At 39.4% G+C, this 20099-nt stretch overlaps 2 protein-coding genes across 3 annotated transcripts in view; one reads left to right on the forward strand and one right to left on the reverse strand.

The window, feature by feature from the left end:
- Positions 1–344: 344 nt before the first annotated feature.
- crhr1 (corticotropin releasing hormone receptor 1) overlaps positions 345–20099 on the reverse strand; it is a 297757-nt gene continuing 278002 nt past the window's right edge. For both annotated transcript variants that reach the window (XM_077212216.1, XM_077212215.1), the window contains one exon: positions 345–4216. In XM_077212216.1, the coding sequence (XP_077068331.1) occupies positions 4076–4216 (141 nt within the window). In that variant the 3' untranslated portion in view covers positions 345–4075. The remainder of the gene's footprint in view (positions 4217–20099) is intronic.
- LOC143722180 (uncharacterized) lies at positions 9201–12719 on the forward strand. The gene is made up of 4 exons (XM_077213427.1): positions 9201–9397; positions 10394–10588; positions 10933–11029; positions 11791–12719. Exons 1-4 carry the CDS (start codon positions 9305–9307, stop codon positions 12717–12719), a joined length of 1314 nt encoding a protein of 437 aa, XP_077069542.1. The 5' UTR covers positions 9201–9304.

Consider the following 20099-nt stretch of genomic DNA (forward strand, 5'->3'; position numbering starts at 1 on the left):
AATACACAAAATAATGTTCTTTTTATAACCATCATATGACCCCTTTAAATCTGCCTTTCAGTCTAAATGGTTTGATCTGATTTACATATATATATATATATATATATATATATATAAATCATCATTTGGGGTGCTACATCACAAACATACTACCATTCAAAGGTTTGGCGTTTGCAAGATGTCTTTTAAAAAAGCCTCTTATGCGCACCAAGGCTAAAATAATTTGATCAAAAATACAGTAAAAACACTAATATTGTGAAATATAATTACAATTTAAATAATATATTTGAATATATTTTTAAATTGTAATTTATTCCTCTAAAGGCAAAGCTGAATTATTTACATTTTTGTGGAAACCGTGATACATTTGTTTTTCAGGATTCTTTTATAAAGTTTAAAAGAGATGCATTTATTTTGAATTTGTTTTGTAACAATGTAAAAGCCTTTGATGCAGTTTATATCAATTTAATGCACCCTTGCCGAATAAAAGTATTAATTGATCGCTGACCTAGAATTTTTGTTCATCATACAACATTCTCAATATCATCTTGGGTTGTGTCAGAATACACTCTCTCACTCTTTCGTCATACAATATAGCGAACTATGAAAGCCTTCACTATGTGGTGAATAGTGAACAAATAAGTGGTTTTGGACACATGATATATGCACGAATGGGTAAAATACCCATCACTTATGTTCTCTAATGCGCCCTTTGAGTTCAGCACAGCGGCAAGATGTCACGATAGACACAAGCAGAGGCAAAATTTCCAGCTTTCCATCCTCTCTTTCCACCAACAATTCTTGGATGTAGTATGAAAAAGGCTCTTGGCATCCGGATATTTACTACATTGTCAGAACAAACGGATCAGATTTCACAGTCTAAAAACAGATTTAATAACCGAACAAGCCTTAACAGAGAAGCAACACTAAAACAAACCTTGTGTTCATGTTTTCTAGCAGTGACATGAGCTTGGTCCTCGGTTTGTCAGGAATACACACTGCTATATGGTAATTAGCAAACTCCACAATCATACATACACAACTAGATGTCTAATGGACATGTACACAACAAATGTGGAATCTGCTGAAGCCTTTGCAAAAGATTCTTGTACAAGTACTTCAAGAAGGTCAGAAGAGCACAGAGGCATAGATGGAGGTCCTGAGTCAGTTTTTTTAACAACCTTGCTCTCCCTATCAGATGTGATTGATTGGATGTATGTGGCACAAAAGCTAAATCTGCTTTACTGTGCTGAGTCAGCAGTGAGCGGTCACAGAACTCGGTCATTGGCGGCTCAGTTTAGCGAGGGTTTTAACACATGGATAAACGTTAAATTACCCTATGCGAGGCACGCAGATCTCCCTTGACTCTAATGATAACAAAGCAGATTTTGCTGAGGAGATTTTTTTGACTGATTCTGTTGGGATTTGAACTGTTGGGAGGAGCTGGTCCTAGATCAACACAAAAGCACACTACTCATTTATTTGTTAAATTTAGAGATTTCCTTCCACACACAAAAAGCTGCCCAGAGAAGCTAGAAAAAAAATATGGTCCACCAATACAGTAGCAATGTAAATGTTGAAATGCTCTTTGTTTGAAATAAATCACTTACATTTTTAAAGGAGCAGTTCACCCAAAAATGAAAGCTGTCATCATTTAGTCACGCTCATGTTGTTCTGAACCCATTCAACCTTCCATCTTGAAAAGCACAAACCCCTTGTAAACAGATAGTTGTTGAGTCAAATCTTTTTGAATCATGAAATAGAGGCAAGTTTGCAAAACCATTCTGAAAGATTCATTTACAGATCAAACTGATTCAGTTTAACTCAGTGGCAATGATTTTGTTGAGGTTCTCAAGTGAATAGCTTACTGGAGAGGAAGATTATTACGATAAAATAAGCTTGTTCTATTTTAATATATTTTAAAATGTAATATATTCCTCTGATGGCAAAACTGAATGTTCATAACAGTTCAGTGTCACATGATCCTTCATAAATGCTGATTTGGTGCTCAAGAAACTTTGTATTATTACTAATATTAGACAGTTTATGTGATGTGTACCTTTCGCCTTTCAATTCATCCTTTGGTGAATTGAAAGTTTAAAAACATAATTTATTTGAAATATATTTTTTTGGTCTGTCTTTTACTATTACTATTGATCAATTTAATGCATTCTTACTGAATAAAAGTAGATTCCTAAAAAAAAAAAAAAAAAACACGAACAGTAGTGGACATTCTTCATAATTTCTCATTTTGTGTCATACAGGTCAAACAGGTTTGGAACAACATGAGGGTGAGGAAAATATTCAGTTATGCCTATAACCTTGTGCAATAACAATAACAACTTCCAGTCATGTGTGATTGTTATTATTCTATTTTTTTTGAGAGAGTCTCCAGAATCCGATTTCCCAAGTGTTTAGTAATATGATCATCACGTAAGCCTGCATGATAACTAGGAATTTATATGAAACTGTGCATGGACTTGAGAGCTGGAGTGATTAATTGAAATACATTCAATTGCCTGCTTGGCTGGGGCTTCAAATGCAGGATAAAATCAATTCCTTTCTTTGTTCTGAGATAAACCCCTTATTTAAAAGATTGTGTTAAGTGTTTAGCATCAGAGCGGGCCGTCTTCTACTTTAGCAGGCATCAGAGTCTTTCATGATGTTGTTCCCTTTCCTGTGAGCTTCCTTCCTCTTTCTCTCTGGGGTTTAGATATATTCTTGAGTCCCAGGATGCAAACGGGCTTAGAGTGCATTAACATGTACCTTTCGTCTTTGCAAAAATTGTTTACCGTTTTCGCACTTGCACTGCATGATGTATGCAGCAATAGATGTACTTATAATTTCATAGCAAAAAACATCCATGTTGAATGAGTTAGCTCACAGAAATGTATGAGCATCAGATGAAACTATTACTAGCTGCAGTAACGTATAGAGCAGCAAGTGAAGGGTGAGAAAAAGCGTCACAAACTGAACAACTCGGAGAAAACTCCATACATTTATCTCCAAAGTATCGAGTCAAAAGATTCAATAACAATAATGAAAGTTCACATTGAAATCTGTCAAAGATATTCAGTTTGTTTTCCAATTCCAATATACTCCCAAAACCTAAAACTAAAACACTATATGACCAAAAGTTTGTACACCTGAAAACCTCACTCACACTCTTAAAAGGTTCTGTAAGGGTTCTGTCAGGTGCTTGATATATTGAACATTTTAGGGGTTGACATCATGGGATTATTTTATGGATTTAGTTTTAATTAATTTTGTTTTCATTGTAAAAAAATTGTATGAATTAAGCAGCTTTTAAACATACTTTTTAAAACATGAAAGTATTATGGAATAGTTTAAGACATTTCTCCTTATATAGAGTCATTTTGGCATAAAGGTTTCTTTAATCTATTAATTTAATCTAATCTATTTATAACCCAATTTAACCTTTTTTATATATAAGAGTGTATATATGCTTGCTTGGCTTAATTTCAAAACTTTTTGGCATTCAAAAGTTTATCCCCCCTAACAGCTTCCACTATTCTGGAAGGTTATCCAATAGATATTGGAATATGGATGAAGGCATTTACTCCCATTCAAACACAGGTCTGGCTCACAATCACACTACTTTTGGTCATATAGTGTATATTCAATATTATCCTACTCTGACAGTTCTTGAAACAAGTTAGGAATAAACTGAGGTCTCCAATCAAAGAAGATAGGAAAGCAAATCAGGAGGAGATAATGTGACACATAAGTTTAGCTATTGAATCAATACACTCTGTCTGTCATTATCAACCTTTTTGTGTGTGTTTATCAGGTTCCTTCCACAGTCTCCTATCATTGTCTGAGACCACTGATGCTCTAATCTCTTTCTGAAACAGATTCTTCTTCTCTGTGTTCGGCAGGTGGACCTCATTGTTTGTGTATATTTCCACCCTTCATCTATATTTCAGCTGAGGAGCATACCCTGTTTGGCCCATAGCTGTTATCCCTGGGTTTTGCAGAGTAAATGGATGATTAGCTGAGGACAGAAAGAGCAGAAGCAGAAGAAACGGGAATGGGTGCTTCGCTTCTGTTAAGGTCAGACGGCCGATGACTGCTTGATGCTGTGGAAACTGACCCGCGTTGGAGAGGTGGGAATAGACATGGCCCGCGCTACACGCGCCCGAATGGAGTGCTTATCCTGCCAGCGATGCCACCGTTTACGAACGGCTGAGCGAACCTACGGAAAAAAAGACACTTTACTAATAATATTAATAATTGAATGTAGCTCAGGTATAGATAAAAAAAGTTTCACTGCAAGTTAGTAACAAAATGTAGGTAACAGCATATATGAGGGTAATAACATTTAAATTACATAATTATCAAATTATATAATTCACATAAAAGAGCAGTATTGATCTGTCACACACACACACACACACACACACACACACACACACACACACACACACACACACACACACACACACACACACACACACACACACACACACACACACAAACACACACACACACACACACACACAAACACACACACAAACACACACACACACACACACACACACACACACACACACACACACACACACACACACACACACACACACACACACACACACACACACACACACACACACACACACACACTCTCTCTCTCTCTCTCTCTCTCTCTCTCTCTCTCTCTCTCTCTCAAGCATATCATTGTGGCTGCATTAAACCTTAGTAAACATTAATTTACACTAAACGCAACTAGTATAACCCTAATATATACAGGAGGCACAGTTAGGGTTAGTGTTGCTGTATTTTTTTTCAAGAAAGCTCTGAATATCAAGTCAAATTACATGAAAAATTACATAAAAATAGTCAGACAAGTTATGAATACGTGATGTAAACAAAAAAATAAGTGACCTTAAAGGGTTAGTTCACCTAAAAATGAAAACTAAGTCATTAATTACTCACCCCCATGCTGTACAAACCCCATTAAGACCTTCGTTCATCTTCGGAACACAAAAAAGAAGATATTTTTGATTAAATCTGAGAGGTGGATCACTGCTACTTAGGCTGCCTAAGGGAATGAAACTTGACGGCCCAGAAAGTCATTAAAGAAAATGTTTAAATATTCCATGTGCCTACAGTGGCTCAACTATAAGTTTATCAAGCGACGAGACTACTTTTTTTCCGAAAAAAACAACATAAATAACAACTTTATTCGACTATTCCTTTTCTTCCTTGTGGGCCTGAGACGAGAGTTCAAGAGATTTCCACGACGCATGCGCGAGAACTGAACAAGAAGTATTAGAAGAAGAACGTTCTCTTCTCAGTTCTCGCGCATGCGTCGTGGAAATCTCTTGAACTCTCGTCTCAGGCCCACTAGGAAGAAAAGGAATAGTCAAATAAAGTCGTTATTTTTGTTTTTTTCCCCGCACAAAAAGTATTCTCGTCGCTTGATAAACTTATAGTTGAGCCACTGTAGTCACATAGAATATTTAAACATTTTCTTCAATGACTTTCTGGGCCGTCAAGTTTCATTCCCTTAGGCAGCCTATGTAGCAGTGATCCACCTCTCAGATTTAATCAAAAATATCTTCATTTGTGTCCCGAAGATGAACGAAGGTCTTACGGGGTTGGTACAGCATGGGGGTGAGTAATTAATGACTTAATTTTCATTTTTGGGGGAACTAACCCTTTAAAGTCATTCGGCCTAATTTATTAATTACACTAATGTTATCACATTATGTTCTATTTTGGCTTAGTTTCTTTGTGTTTTACTACTGTTCCTGTTTGGCTGTTTGCCCTCTAATTTGAGGCAGTTTCCAAGTGTGTTTGATTAATCATTCCGTTCAGCTGTTGTTCGTAAATTACCTAATTTAGTATGTGCATATATACTCCGTTTCCTTTAGTTCTTGGTCCGGTCTTGTCTTTGTGTAGTGGATGTGTTACCCTGTGTTTCTGCCCTGTATCCTGTGGATTATTGAATTTAAAAGACTATTTCCTTGCATTCTTCATCTTCGTGTGCTCTGTATTGTCACCCGTGACAAATGTATAGTTCTGTCATTCATTTGTCAAACATGGCAACAAAGAGCAGCATGTATTTTCTGTCAAACCTGTCACCTGTCATGCTAGTGCTCGTCATAACAGCGCTAGAATTTGCATTACATTAACCTTGTCAGATATCCTACTATGCTGCTTTGAAACAATATGTATTGTGAAAAGCGCTATACAAATAAATTTGAATTGAATTGAATATGCTTTAAAATAACAGGAGAGAGAAGTGACAGTTTTTTTAAATTGAAAGATCAGTGTTCTTATATTTAAATATAAAGTCATCCAAATTTCTAATACAAATGTAAAAATTGTACTTTTATCCTTGTTCAAAAAGATTTAATGAAAAAACATAAAAATGTGGGAAGTTTTTAAAATATATATTTTACTATATATATTTAAAGGAGCATTGCGTAGCTTTTTACTTAAAAAAAACTTTAAAATAGAGTTTTCATTTGTACATTTATGAGCCAACCATAATGTAATAGAAAGAATGACACCTTAATGTCCACCACGGTTGCCTCTATCCGAATTGGCGGGAAAATTCACAAAATGTGTTCTTGTCTACTTACATCCGGCCATTAGTAAGCAGCGGCAAATCCGACAATCGCTAGCAGTATCGTGAATCAAATGGACTCTGTGGACGGAAAGAAGCGACCGGCCTCCAGTACAATCCAGACACCCACGGCAACTCCTCGTAAGTAAAAAAAAAAAAAAAAGCCTCATCTAGTGACCAGCGTCGGGCAAAGACAAGAGTCAACATTGGAGCGGCTTTTGATTCTTGGATTCTTGGAGGGAGCTCCGGTCAGCGCTGGGTATAAAAACAGACCCCGAGCTGGCTTTCTTTTTACTGCAAAGGTAAGACATATTTACAGGCCATTTTGCAATATATATTATTTTATTATTTTTGTGGTTTTTGTTTTTATTGTTTACGAGTGTGCGCACCGAGAACGAGCATGAGACTGGCTGCAGTTTCTCTAATGGCCACTGGTGTCAGTAACGGTTAGAAATTTCAGAACCTACGCAATGCACCTTTAACAATATAATCTAATATATAAATATACATTCAAATATACAATGCCAGTTCTGAAATGGAACTCAACACTAAGTCTTGGATTGACACTATAGGGAATATCATCAGCATGACTTGTGTCTGAAGCACGTGTGTAAACATGACAATTTTATTGGCCGACGACAGTCCATGACGTCATTACTGGAGCCCCCGTGAGTATAAGAGGGTGCCTGCAATCTATCTCATCAGCTTTGTCTTCTGGAGCCGTTTGCTTGTATTAGCACGTTAACCCTCTGGGGTTGGCAAATGCGCCGGCGTGTTTTGCTAAAATTTTTTCACATAGCAGCAAAATAGACTTAAATACTCCTTCATTTCTGGCCATACGGACTTAAGAAATTTGAAAAAATAAACTGTTAAATGTCTACTTTTTTATGTGTCTACTTACAATCGAAATAAAACAGCTCATTATTCTGCTAATGTGACATGCCCATGGAGAGCGCACGCTATTCAAATGCAAATGATCTGAGGCAACACATGCAAACGTGTTAACGCCCCCATGAACTCGATAAAAAACACCAAGTTTAATCAGATTAAACTTGCCATTATTAATGCCATTAATATGTTTAGAAGCAACTGAAAAAAGCACAAATGTTAGGGCATGTCAAAACATCTCAAGGCCCCCAAAAACACCGTAGACCCCAGAGGGTTAAAGGCGATCATCATCTATTAACACTCGAGCAAGTGTTTCAGGAAGTGTGTGCCTCCATGTCCCAGGTTTTGTGTTTGGGTGAGGAGCATGTGCATCAATTTCTCTAAGGTTCTGAATGCACCCATTGTGAGAAATGTACAATGAGTATGCTCTGTACACACTTGGTCCTATTCTCGAGGGATATAGGACAAGTGTTTGAGCCCTGCAGCTTGGGCCCCTGAAGATGTGGGGATCGCAGATCAACCTGGCTAAGGAGTTCAAGAAAGGTATGACTAAGTCACTGACCTGATCTGCTGGATCAGGATCTACTGTCTCTTAAACCTTCTGATCCAGTAGATAGCATGTTGCTGGCACCATCCAGGCAGGATGAGGCGTATGGTGTTGAGGAGGGCGAGGATATCGCGTGTAGTGAGCTCTCAGCCTGCCAGCCCTGCATACGAGGAGTTGATGGAGATGATGGCCCATGCCACGACTAGATTGGATCTAGTTTGGTGGCGTGACAGACAGGAAGTCGCTGGTGTCAAACAAGCAGTTTCTGTCAGGCCATAACCGTCCTGCAGGAGGAGAAGTCGTGGAGGAGGTCATATTCAGCTCGCATCTATCCCTTTAAGCATTCCAATTATTTGAATGTGGAATGATTGCGTGAGCGGGGAAATGTGAGGATGCCTCCTGTTGAAGAGACGCTTGCGGGTTGTCTTTTTCAGGGTGATGCATCCTCTTTGAAGGGTCCAACCCTGCCATCTAACCCATTACGGACTACCTCGCGCGTGAACATAAGGGCGTGTGTGGCAGCAGATCAGCCCAATGGTGCCTTACACATGTGGGCAGTGCTGCAGGCTTCCCAACAGATCTGCTTAAAGAGTTGTATCAGAAGTGGTCGCGGAGCTGAACTGCACCACACAATCAAACAGTTGCTGCCACTGGTCGTTCAATGGCAGTGATGATGGCAATGAAGAGGCATCTGTGGTTGAACTTGGTCGACATCAAGGAGAAAGAGAAAACTCACTGAACTTTTCGGCACATCTGTAGACACGGTGGATGTGAAGTTTAGAGAGGCGAGGGCATGGTCGGCAGTACATTATCTTTGGGTGGATTGCAGAGGCGGATTGCCGGCAACAGCCATTTTAGGATTGTTTGTGATTGGGTCTTAGCGACTTAGGAGTCCTCTTGACTACCCATAACTTTTTACAGATTTAGGAGCTAGTTGTATTGCTAAAATGCTTTGTGAAATACTCTTTAGAGTAAAAATTAGAACTGAGACACCCATTCATTTTAAGATTTTCTCCTAAATCGGCAAGTTAGGAGCTACTTTTAGCCATAAGATGTTTTGTGAATGCGGCCCCAGATCTGGATTTGGATCAAGACTGGTCAAAAGTTAGCAGCAAAGGTCTGCTCCCATCGGATCATCAAATAATTAACATTTAAATCACACCAGTGTGATATATGCCAGCAATAGGCCTTTATCGCATCACAATAGAACGCCGGAAGTAGCCGTCAAAAATAGCTGAAGCAGTGTACTGCGTCTTCCGGTTATTGCGTTCGAAATGGCTGCCAGTAATCGCTGGACAACTTCGCTCTCGCATCTCCCAAAAGTTGGCCAAGACGATGTGGTGCGACTCGTGAATGAACACTCAACGGTAAAATCATCCAAGTTGGAGAAAGGATACAAGTTCTTCTACGAGAATTTTGTCTTCAATTATAGAGGTAAGTAGCTTGAATTCTGTTCTGTTGGTGAGTTATCGTTAGCTTGTTATGTTTAGTAAGCTATTCGTCAGCTTGTTAGATAGGTTCACTTCAAATACAGCGTATCCTATTTGAATAATTCGAACAATGTGACTTTTTTGCTTTCACTTGAGTATGTCAGTGGTCATTAAACTTTTGCCTGAGGAGGTAACCTCTAGCTAAAGTCAATGGCCCGATGTTTTGATGATCACTTTGGCTACATTAACGTTCCGAAATGCCGTTGCGGCAGTTTAAGAATCACAGCCAAATGTTAAGTTGTATGTGGTTAAACATTTAATCCTTTTTCAGTATGATGTGTGACTATTTCCCCCTTTTAATGCAGTGTCAGATTTAGTGAGTGAGGAAGTGGTAGTGCAGGCGAGCTGCTACCGTTCTATGCGAAAGAATGAAGAGCCACATACACTTCAGGTTACATTGATAGTCTGGAAGTTCAGGCCGAAATCATGCTCTAGTTCCTAACTTACTCGTCAACATGCGTTACTGGCTTTCTGTAGTCTTTTGTTTATCAACAGGACATCATGTAAATAGTAGCCTAATCTTTCTGATCCTTGATGGATTTCATCAGATTTACAGTTTGGATCCAGACAGTGCTACAGTACCAAATTACCCCAAACTTGTAATGTGTAGTGAATAGAGCATGGTTTCAGACCTACAAAGGTTCAGGTGCATTTGTTCAGTATGTTTTTGTTTCTTCTGCTGTTGCAGATGCTCTTTTTGTTGTTCCATATATCTGCTGTTGCAGATCTGTACCTTTTTTTTTTTTGTTCGGCTGTTGCCTTAATTTTGTTCAACCTAGTTGTACAATAATGTTCCTAGTGTCAAATAAATGCTAATTACTGTATAGGCTAAACATCCAAACTTTCCCTCAAGTAAATGTTCTCCATTTCTAGATTGTGCTGCATGCCGTTAGACCTGTGGAGTTAAATGGATGCTCCTGCTCGTGTGCTGCTGGAATGGCTTTATGCAACCATGTGGTTGCACTCCTGTTTCAAATGGCTCACTACAGCACCATGGGGCTGAAAACTGTGCCAACCCCACTGTCCTGCACCGGTGTGCTTCAATCATGGCACCGTCCAAGGACACAGGTAAGTTTGATGCAAGTTGTGTCTTTAAAGTTTGTAAGTGCACACTGTTGGAATACTGATTCTGGTGTAGATATTTCTGCACAGTGTATCCATATCCTACACCACATCCATATGAATTGTTCACATGGTAATATAAGATTTGTCTGGGTCCCTCAGATATAGCCATACATGCAATTCTAGAATTACTCACACATCACATTTCAGTATACATTTGTTTCCTTCTATTTTGCAGAGCAGCGGTTGCCTGCATAGGATGTACACCTACAATATGACTTGTGTGCTGAATTAAACTGATACTCTCTCAGACTTGCAACTGAATTTAATTTCTTTTTGTGTTGATACAGGGGATTCGTCCCGAACCCATGGATGAACTCGTGGTACGAAAGCCAAAGGCGCTAGGACGCAGTAGTGTCAAATCTACTCTGTATCGCGCTTACGCTGGTAAGTTTTAATTAAGGTAATTTACTTATAGACTTTTATCACGGCAGAATTGATTACTGGAAGTGCTCGTCGAAGCAGTGTAACGATTCTTCCGGTTATGTATTTTCAATTTGCTTTTGTTAACATCTAGTTGAATAAACGCCTCTGAAAATGTCCAGATTTGTAAATCATCCTGCAGGTGTTCATTTTAAGAGACAGGAGAAGAGATATTTTGATGATTACTGTGTACATAATTTTTCAAACTCAAAGGAACTTGTAGGTTTTTAATCTAACATAAGCCATGGCTCTTAAACATGCGTGAAAATTTCACCCCACGTCAGTGCTCGTCTAAATAGTGACCACAACGCTGCAGTGTGTATGAGCACTGATATTTTTATTTATTTGTATTAAATATTTCAGTCATTTTTCAATTCACTGTATGTAATTCACACGTTTATTCCAAAATTCGTCGCACTGTTAGCCTGTTAAGATGAATTCAATTTGTAGGATCGTTACATTTCTTTACGGCAGTTTAAGACATTCATTCATCTATTTTCATACTGCTCTTACGATAATAGACCATGGTTTTACTACAAATAAAATACAAAATAAAACAACACGTTAATAGTTAAATCATGGTAACCAAAAATCAGCCATATTTTAACCATGTGTATCAGAAAAAAATTGGTAAAATTCAGTTTAGGATTGTAAATTCACCCGGTATGAAATATGATCAGTAAGAGAAAAACGCTGTTAATGGTTTCTGTTACTTGTGTTTTTAGGACCCCTTCCTGACCCGACGGTGTTGTCAGTTGGAGCCCAACTACGCAACCATCAGCCACAACCTGGCATTTGCAAAATCTTATACGGCCTCTCTGACCTGACTTTAGTGGACTCTAAATTTGGACTAGTCCCTCGAGGTTCAGTTCTTTCTTATCAGTGCACACCAATAATACCCCGAGAAATCATTAAGCATCCAGAAGCTCCCTCATTCCCCCAACTTCCATTAATTAGTGGCTTAACATTAGAACGGCATCTACATTTTGTCCCCAATTGTCATCAGTTTTATCACATACAGAGTTTAGAACTAACCCGTGAATGTGCAAGTATCATCGAAGAGAATACAAGGGGGCAGTCGGAGAATCCTTTGTGGAAGGAAGTCCGACAGCCCCGCCTAACTTCCAGTAGATTCGGCGAAGTTTGTAGCGTTAGAGGGGAGTCATCTAGTCAGGCTCTGGCAGCCAGGATCATAAAGGGGGTAAGGCAAACACCTGCCATGAAAAGGGGTGTTGACCTTGAGCCAGAAGTTTTACAACAGTACAGTGACCTTTGCAATGTCAGTGTCGCTCCTTCTGGATTCGTTGTGAATCCTGACGCGCCTTACCTCGGTGCTAGCCCTGATGCCACTGCAAATCCACCCTTTGGGTTAGCTGAAGTGAAATGCCCAGATGTTAACAGTATAACAGAGGTTACACATGTAAAGTTTATTGGTGGTCAGGCCAAACTAAAAAAAAATCACAAGTATTTCTGGCAAGTGCAAGGCCAGTTGGCCATAACTGGTTTAAAATGGTGTGATTTCATTACATCCACACAAAGTGACCTCACAGTAGAGCGAATTTGGCTTGACGAGTCGCTGATCAGTGAAATGAAAGGTAAACTTGATATATTTTATTTTGCCACATATATGGAAACGTACCTGAAACTAAAGTAAATCTATACATCCCCCCCACCACACACACACACACACACACACAAATGGGATCTCTTTCTGATTTTATTTATGGAACGGACATACCTACTCTCTAATCATCACCACCACCACATGCATGTGCGCACGTACGCACACACATGTTCCCACACTCTTGTACTTAATCCATTAATGAATTGTTTTAATTGTAAATTAAATGTATGTAAATATAAATGTAATATGAGTGTCTGATTTTTTTAGTGTATAAATGTTATGTTATTGTATTAATTTTCACATAAATTCATTTTTTTTATAATAGATGTATATATGTCATGCTATATATATAAATATATAAAAATAATAAATGCTATGTCATGTTTTAATGAAATAAAATGAAACCAAACAAATCTGAATCATTCATCTTATGCCTATGTTAAGGGTTTCACACTGGGACATCACCCTTCACATCCAGAGGGCCCTGGTAGTTGGACATTAGGCAACGAGTTGCTCATAGCTGATTGACGGACCCTGAAAGGGTCAAAGGAATGGTTGTGTCCCAGATATGATATTCCTTCACTCTTCTGATGGCTCTCTCCACCAGGATTCTTAGTCGGGCGATGTTCTGGGTTTTTTCTGTGTCCTCTTTGCTGAACCTGGTACCTCTTTTGAAGGGGGGGGATTATGAGGGTTGCTCCAACATCAGACAGCATCTGGTCAATGACAAAGCCTTTATCAGCCATGCATGCATCTCCAGGCTCAAACAGGCTGAGGATCCCTGACTGGCGTGTAATTTCTCGATCTGATATTGAACCTGTGAAAAGCTTTGAGATAAAGGTGATAACACCACATGGGGCAATGCCAATTAGACCTTTGAAAGTATTGGTGTTCTTGTAGGAGGAGAATGTTTCTGACTGGAGGGTAAGTGATGATGGTGCCTCACATCTGAGTTCTGTGCAGTCCAGAATAACACGCACGTTCGGGCAGTACTGTGCAAACTTTGGGGGCATTGTTGCTTGCACCTGTTCCCTTGTCATCCAGATTGGCACTGACCCCAAAACAATGAATAGATAGTTGGCCCATGTAATTATTATTCTACTCACCGTAGTGAGACTAATGCCAAATATGTCGGCAATCACCTTCTCCTTCATACCAACGGCAACTCGACAGCAGTAAAGAAACAGTTCATCCACAAGTGCCAGCCTCCGGTTCGGGCTCGGTTTCTCCAATGCCATGACATCGCTTGCCCTCTGAGCTCTGCTCCAGTAGACTAGCCTAGATGCTGAGGGGGCAACCGATTCCCAAAACGACCAAAACACCTTCTCTGATTGAAAACGGGTGTAGAACCGGAATTCCTCGTCAGTGGCACAGTATCTGTTGATATTTAGTGTGCATGACAGGTAACTCAGTTGTCTTTCTAAACTTCTGACCTTAGCCTCCAGTTGCCTGATGGTTTCGGCAGCAGCATCAGCATCTAGTCCACCTGCGGAGTCGCGGGTGTAATTGTGATCACTGGCGGGTTCTTGATCCTCCGCAACTGTAGGCTGTTCGTCCGCGTTCTCTATAGCAGAGTCGCTATTCTGAAACTCTTCAACTAACGTTACTTCAAAACGCGCATTAACCCGATCGAAAACTGACTGGCGAAGCACACGAGTCTCCCCCCAGCTGTTCCACGAAAATCGGCTTGGTGTAGTACCGGATTTTAGTCTCCTCCGCCCACTTTGCGAGACGTAAATGCTTTCCTCGTCAAAGTGCAAGCTGCACACAAACGTACTACCCCGACTTATATGGAACGAAGGACCTTCGTCCCTCCTTATCAATCTCACCCAAGCCTTGCGGAGGTGTTCGTCTTTTGGGAAGTCATGGAAGCTAAGGTATGGCTGTCTGTGTTTTGATGTTGAACAACCCGGTACACTGCAATAGCACCGGCGAGAGGAGGCAGCCATAGTTTATCTGGTAACTAAGTAACCACCGGAAGTGCGAGTACACTGCTTGGCGATTTCGAACCTTCCAAACCAGGAAATGCGATAAAGGCCTATGAAACCCTGCATCGTTTGCATTCTCAGCGTAGTATCATAGCAACCAGGGAACCCTCTCCCTAGTAACTGTAAGGAGCATGGGTCAGGCTTTGGGGATATGTTTTCAAAAATTAGTAATTTTCAATTTTTTAATGATTCATATGGGTTTGACCCAGATAATCATACATGTTCCCATCTCCCAAAAAGGATAATATGTTCCCTGCATCTGAATTCATATTTGTATCTAGACAATTAACCACAAAGGATTATAATTAATTGCATATGTAGACCATATTTTGCAGACAGGTTATTATCAGCTCAATTGTATATCAATACTTAATCAAAATGGATTAAAATTAAATATTTAATATATCAATTATGTCTATCATAGATCGTCAGGATAACCTTTAAGGGGATTAATTTACGATCGAATCATCTGCTTGTCTGGCCAACCTGATCAATCGATCTCATCAAACCTTACAAAGTTATCCCACTTTATAGACTTTCAAGAGAAGCTATTCCTCTGGCCACAAGGAATAACTTTCCTGTTCTATAACGAGATCTTTAAGTATCAATAAATTTGTAAAGCACGTAGCTGGATAGTACATTAAAGGGACTTGTATATGAGCGAAAGACAGCATCAATAAATGAGTATAATGAATTTAATAAAGGAAAACTACGTATACGGCTACTAACGTTACAAGGAATAAAATGTATTTACAACAAAATACAACGACAATGAAAGAGAATGCATCAATAAAGAGAGAGAGAGAATGAGAGAGAGAGAGACAGAGTTTTTGGTATACTGTTCGATTTCCTTTAAAGTCTGTGAACTTTTAAATTCAATGTATAAATATTGCTATCCACATGATGAAGGGGTCTTAGCTGAACATAAAAATATCAATGTTTAAAATACATATATTGTTATGAAGTGTATTATGAGGAAAAAACAACGTTATGGACGTGACAAAAACCCTGTTATGGATGTGACGCGTCTGAAATACATAGAATCTGTTTGATCAAACAGATGTATATGTATGTATATGTATGTGTGAATATGTATGTGTGTACACACACAAACACACACATACATACACACATACACACACACACACACACACACACACACACACACACACACACACACACACACACACACACACACACACACACACACACACACACACACACACACACACACACACACACACACACACACACACACACATATATATAGCCTGCTATAAAGTAGGTTGTTATATTGTCATGGTATCTTATCTGAGGTGATGACTCTGAGGTGACAAGGCTATTTGATATGACATTAACATAACTAGATTTTTATTCACTTTATTTTCCCTGATTGTTTGCGATTTTAGTATCATCTTACCATTTTGTCCATCTGTCGTTGTGGTAGGTGTTTAGATTTAAGATAACGCTATCTTCGAGCTGTCAAAACCTGAGCTTGAATGACAGGAAGCGCGAGCGAATTAGAGGGCGCCTGTTTCGCGCTTAAACCAATCAGGTTCCTCGCTTAATTGCAGGACGCCTCTCGACTAGGACGTGAATAGGCTACTATAAACACATAGACGGAACATTAAAGCAGAGACTATTAAATTAAAATACATTAACAATTAATGTTTGTCATATAGGAGTTCAAATCACAGGTTTCCTCCACAGTCAGGTGAACAGATGGACATTATTGTCCGTAGATGTGAGTCACTAGCAATCATGTAACGCCTACGTTTTTTGTGTCTAAATGATCGCACGGTTTTCGGCCAGTTTATGGATTTTAATGCACAGTCGCAAGTCAAAATCATCACATTTTATTTCGTATAAATATGATTTGACAAAAGAATTGACACGCAATATTATTAGCCTATACATGGATTTCTCGGCGACGTCATCACTGCTTGCGCACGCAGCCAGGGGGCAAAAGACCCGTGGTCTTCGTACCGGAGTAAAGGGTTTCTGATGACAGATACATTTTGATAGACGTACCCTGCCATGCATTGGCAGTTAGCCGTAAGGATGTAACCAAGGCCCTTATGGACATACACCCAGGCATCAGGCTTTAATGCCTTGCCTTTGACTAGGGAGCACATATGACCTCAACACGCAAAAATCCGGTGCAGCATCAAAGTATTTGACGAGCTGCACATGACCACATAGCACGTAGTTGTATGCATCAAGGGATTTGTACGCTCTTATCATTTCTCTTGTATACACACTTGGTGTCTGAATTAGACAGTTATATATATATCAGGCCATACAATTGCTGGCCACTTCTTGTCATCCACAATCCAAAGATCGTCAGGTATTGCGTAGGGATCCGGCAAGATGTCACCATTGCTGAGAGTAAGTTTTTTAATATAATCGCCATGGTCGGAGGTAGCTACTACTTCCCACATAATCCATCGTCAAATCTTTGATTTACAGTAAAGTAACGTTATATGTGTGCAGTCATGATATGTTGCAGGTCGTAAAGTAACGTAAACAAGGTTAACTTATATAAAAGCAAATTCGGGCTCTATAGAGGCTATTACATTACTAACTTAGTCTAACATGATAATTCATTCATGCATCACAGTATTTCCGGATTTTGATTCGTAAACAGTTGGACGTTTTACATAATGTAATATTAATATGAAACAAAAACAAACAGATCCAACTCTGAAATTGCAGTTTATTATTGAGTTAACAAGAAATTACAAACAATGCGAAATCTACGTTAATTGCAATGTTCTTTTACAGAACTCCACATAACAGATAGCGGTTTTTTGCCCCCTGGATGCGCGCGCATCCGGTATTGTTTATATACAAGAAACTCGTGTATTATTATTTTGTCAGCGTGATCGTACCGAGCCTCTAAAGCGACGTGGTGGTGGAAAAAGCACATACAGATTACACAATCAGAGAGTTGCCCATTTCTTTTCGTTTTGATCTTTGCAATCTTTCTATAGATAGGCTATATTTCTGAGAGGCATAGCCTACGTTGAGTTTCTGTTATGAGACGCGCACAAGTTTATATATAAAATCATTTCTGTCTTGAAACAGATCACAATCGTCATATGCATGATTTAATATGAAGCGTCTGTAACGGTCACGTCCGTAACGCATTATTATGGTTGTTCAGAGCAAAGTAGTGAGATGAATTGTCTATCCTAATAAACATAAACATAATTTAGCTTTGTAAATAAAGTTTCAAGTTATTTGCTTTTATAACTGTTATATTAAATAAACTAAACCTTTAAAACGTTACGGACGTGACAGTGCACTGAAGCTTCAAGACCTCTTTATTAAAGCCCTTATAAATTCAACAGGCAGTGCTGTTATGACCAAATTAGTATATGTATTTCTCAGGCATGCCTCCATCTTTCTGCAAAATGCTTACTGTTAAAATAAATACCTTTTTTTGAAAGCATGAAATATGGCTGGTTGAAAATGTAATTTAAGCATTGTTGCTCACCTCATATCTGATGGATAAACAAGGCAATTTTCTTAAAATTTTTGTTAAAGCACATTAATACAGTATATTACAGACCTAAATGGACAACTTAAAAAGGGTTTTGTTCTTTTGGTTAAAACTTTATTTTTTCATGGTAAAGATGACCTTTGCATGGAATTGCCCATATACTTGCACATTGTTCTCTCATGGTGCTGGAAACGGCTGCGTGGGTGAGTGGCCTCGTTTCGTGTGTGTGTGTCGTCGGAGCGTCACGTGGTTTGCAGATGGTCTGGAGCGCGCACTTTCAAACTAAGGTTTAACAGTCTCGGACGTAAATTACCAAAGAAACAATTCAGGCTAAGTTCACTTACTCGTCTGAGGAAATGAACAAAGTAGAAAGGAAAAATAAAACTTAAACAAACAAAGGAAAAGATCCCCGGAGGGGGACACGAAGCAGTTACATGGTGATGCGAGGAAGAGGAGAAGTAAGAGAGAGAAGGCAGGGGGGTCAGTTCTCTTAAAGAAACTGAAGTCCACATCTCTGTGGGGAGCCCTGGCCAATGACAATCAACGAAACTTTGGCGGGCAGAATTTCTTTTGTCTTGTCAGGACGGTCATTTAGATGTTTTATGGCCGTGGCCGAATTCAGTCAGAATCATTCCAAAATATGGTACAGCATAGTAAAATAAATTTTACGGTATGTTCATATACATAATTGGCTTGGTCAGCCCTAGGGCGTTCTGTAGGTATCAAGGAAGACATGTAAGGAGGATTATATTGCAAAGTTACATTAAAAAGAATAATTAAAAACCCCTGTAGTTTGTTTAGAACTACTATACACTCACAGATCCCTCCATAGGACCTGGGCAATCGGACGAACATAACAACATATCAAATATATCTCAGTAAAGTCTACTAAATGAGGAAATTAGTAACGGTCCATGTATGTGTGTGTGTGTGTCATGTCTCTCTGCTTTGTGGGGAGCACACAACACTGGGGGGGGGGGGGGGGGGGGGGGGGGGTTGGAATTCCTTTGATGCATCCAAAGTGCATATGTAGCATATCTGGACAGTCTCATATGACAACCATTCTGAGTCTCTGGAAGGCTTGTCAATTTAGTTTATTTGTCTAAGTTTTGTAGCTTAAGCGCCAGAGAGTCCAGGCACGCACCCTCTTGATGGAGGCCAATGCAACCAGGAGCACTGTCTTCATTGACCGGAACTTAAGCTCCACTGATTGCAAAGGCTCAAAGGGAGCACTCTGCAGGGCAGTTAAAACGACTGAGAGGTCCCAAGAGGGAACGAGAGGAGGGCGAGGAGGATTCAGTCTGCTCGCTCCCCTCAGGAACCTGGCGATCAGGTCGTGCTTCCCAACAGACTTACTTTCGACCAACCCATATTGTCTCTCAACCATGTCTCTCTGTGTTGTGGGGAGCACACAACACTGGGGAATTCCTTTGATGCGTCCAAAGTGAGTAGAGAGGAGGGTGCGATGGTCTCTGGGGAGTCATAAATGATGTCAGAAAACCAATCTCACCCCAGACTCTCTAGCGCTTAAGCTAGTAACAAAACTTAGACAAATAAACTAAATTGACAAGCCTTCCTGAGACTCAGAATGGTTGTCATGTGAGACTGTCCAGATATGCTACATAACCAAACCTATGACATTTCCTTAAAGGCCCCCTGAAATCAAAATGTACATTTTTTAGCTCTTAGGATGAATATGTTAGCCTTAATGTTATAAATAAGCTTGTTTGTTCCAAAACAATGACAAAATTTGCATTTAGGAGATATAAGCATTCAAAACTTACAATCTCTCACTTCCGCTAAAATGGATCACATATTTTTATGACGTCACTTGGTCTTCAGCTTCTCATCACATCTTCTGTCCAATCAAATGCTCTCTAGAATCTGAAGCGTCCCACCCCCTATGCTATAAATACC

The sequence above is a fragment of the Siphateles boraxobius genome, unplaced genomic scaffold (genome assembly GCF_051911475.1).
Source record: "Siphateles boraxobius isolate OS27281-9 unplaced genomic scaffold, OSU_SipBor_1 66, whole genome shotgun sequence".
In the NCBI taxonomy this organism is placed as follows: Eukaryota; Metazoa; Chordata; class Actinopteri; order Cypriniformes; family Leuciscidae; genus Siphateles; species Siphateles boraxobius.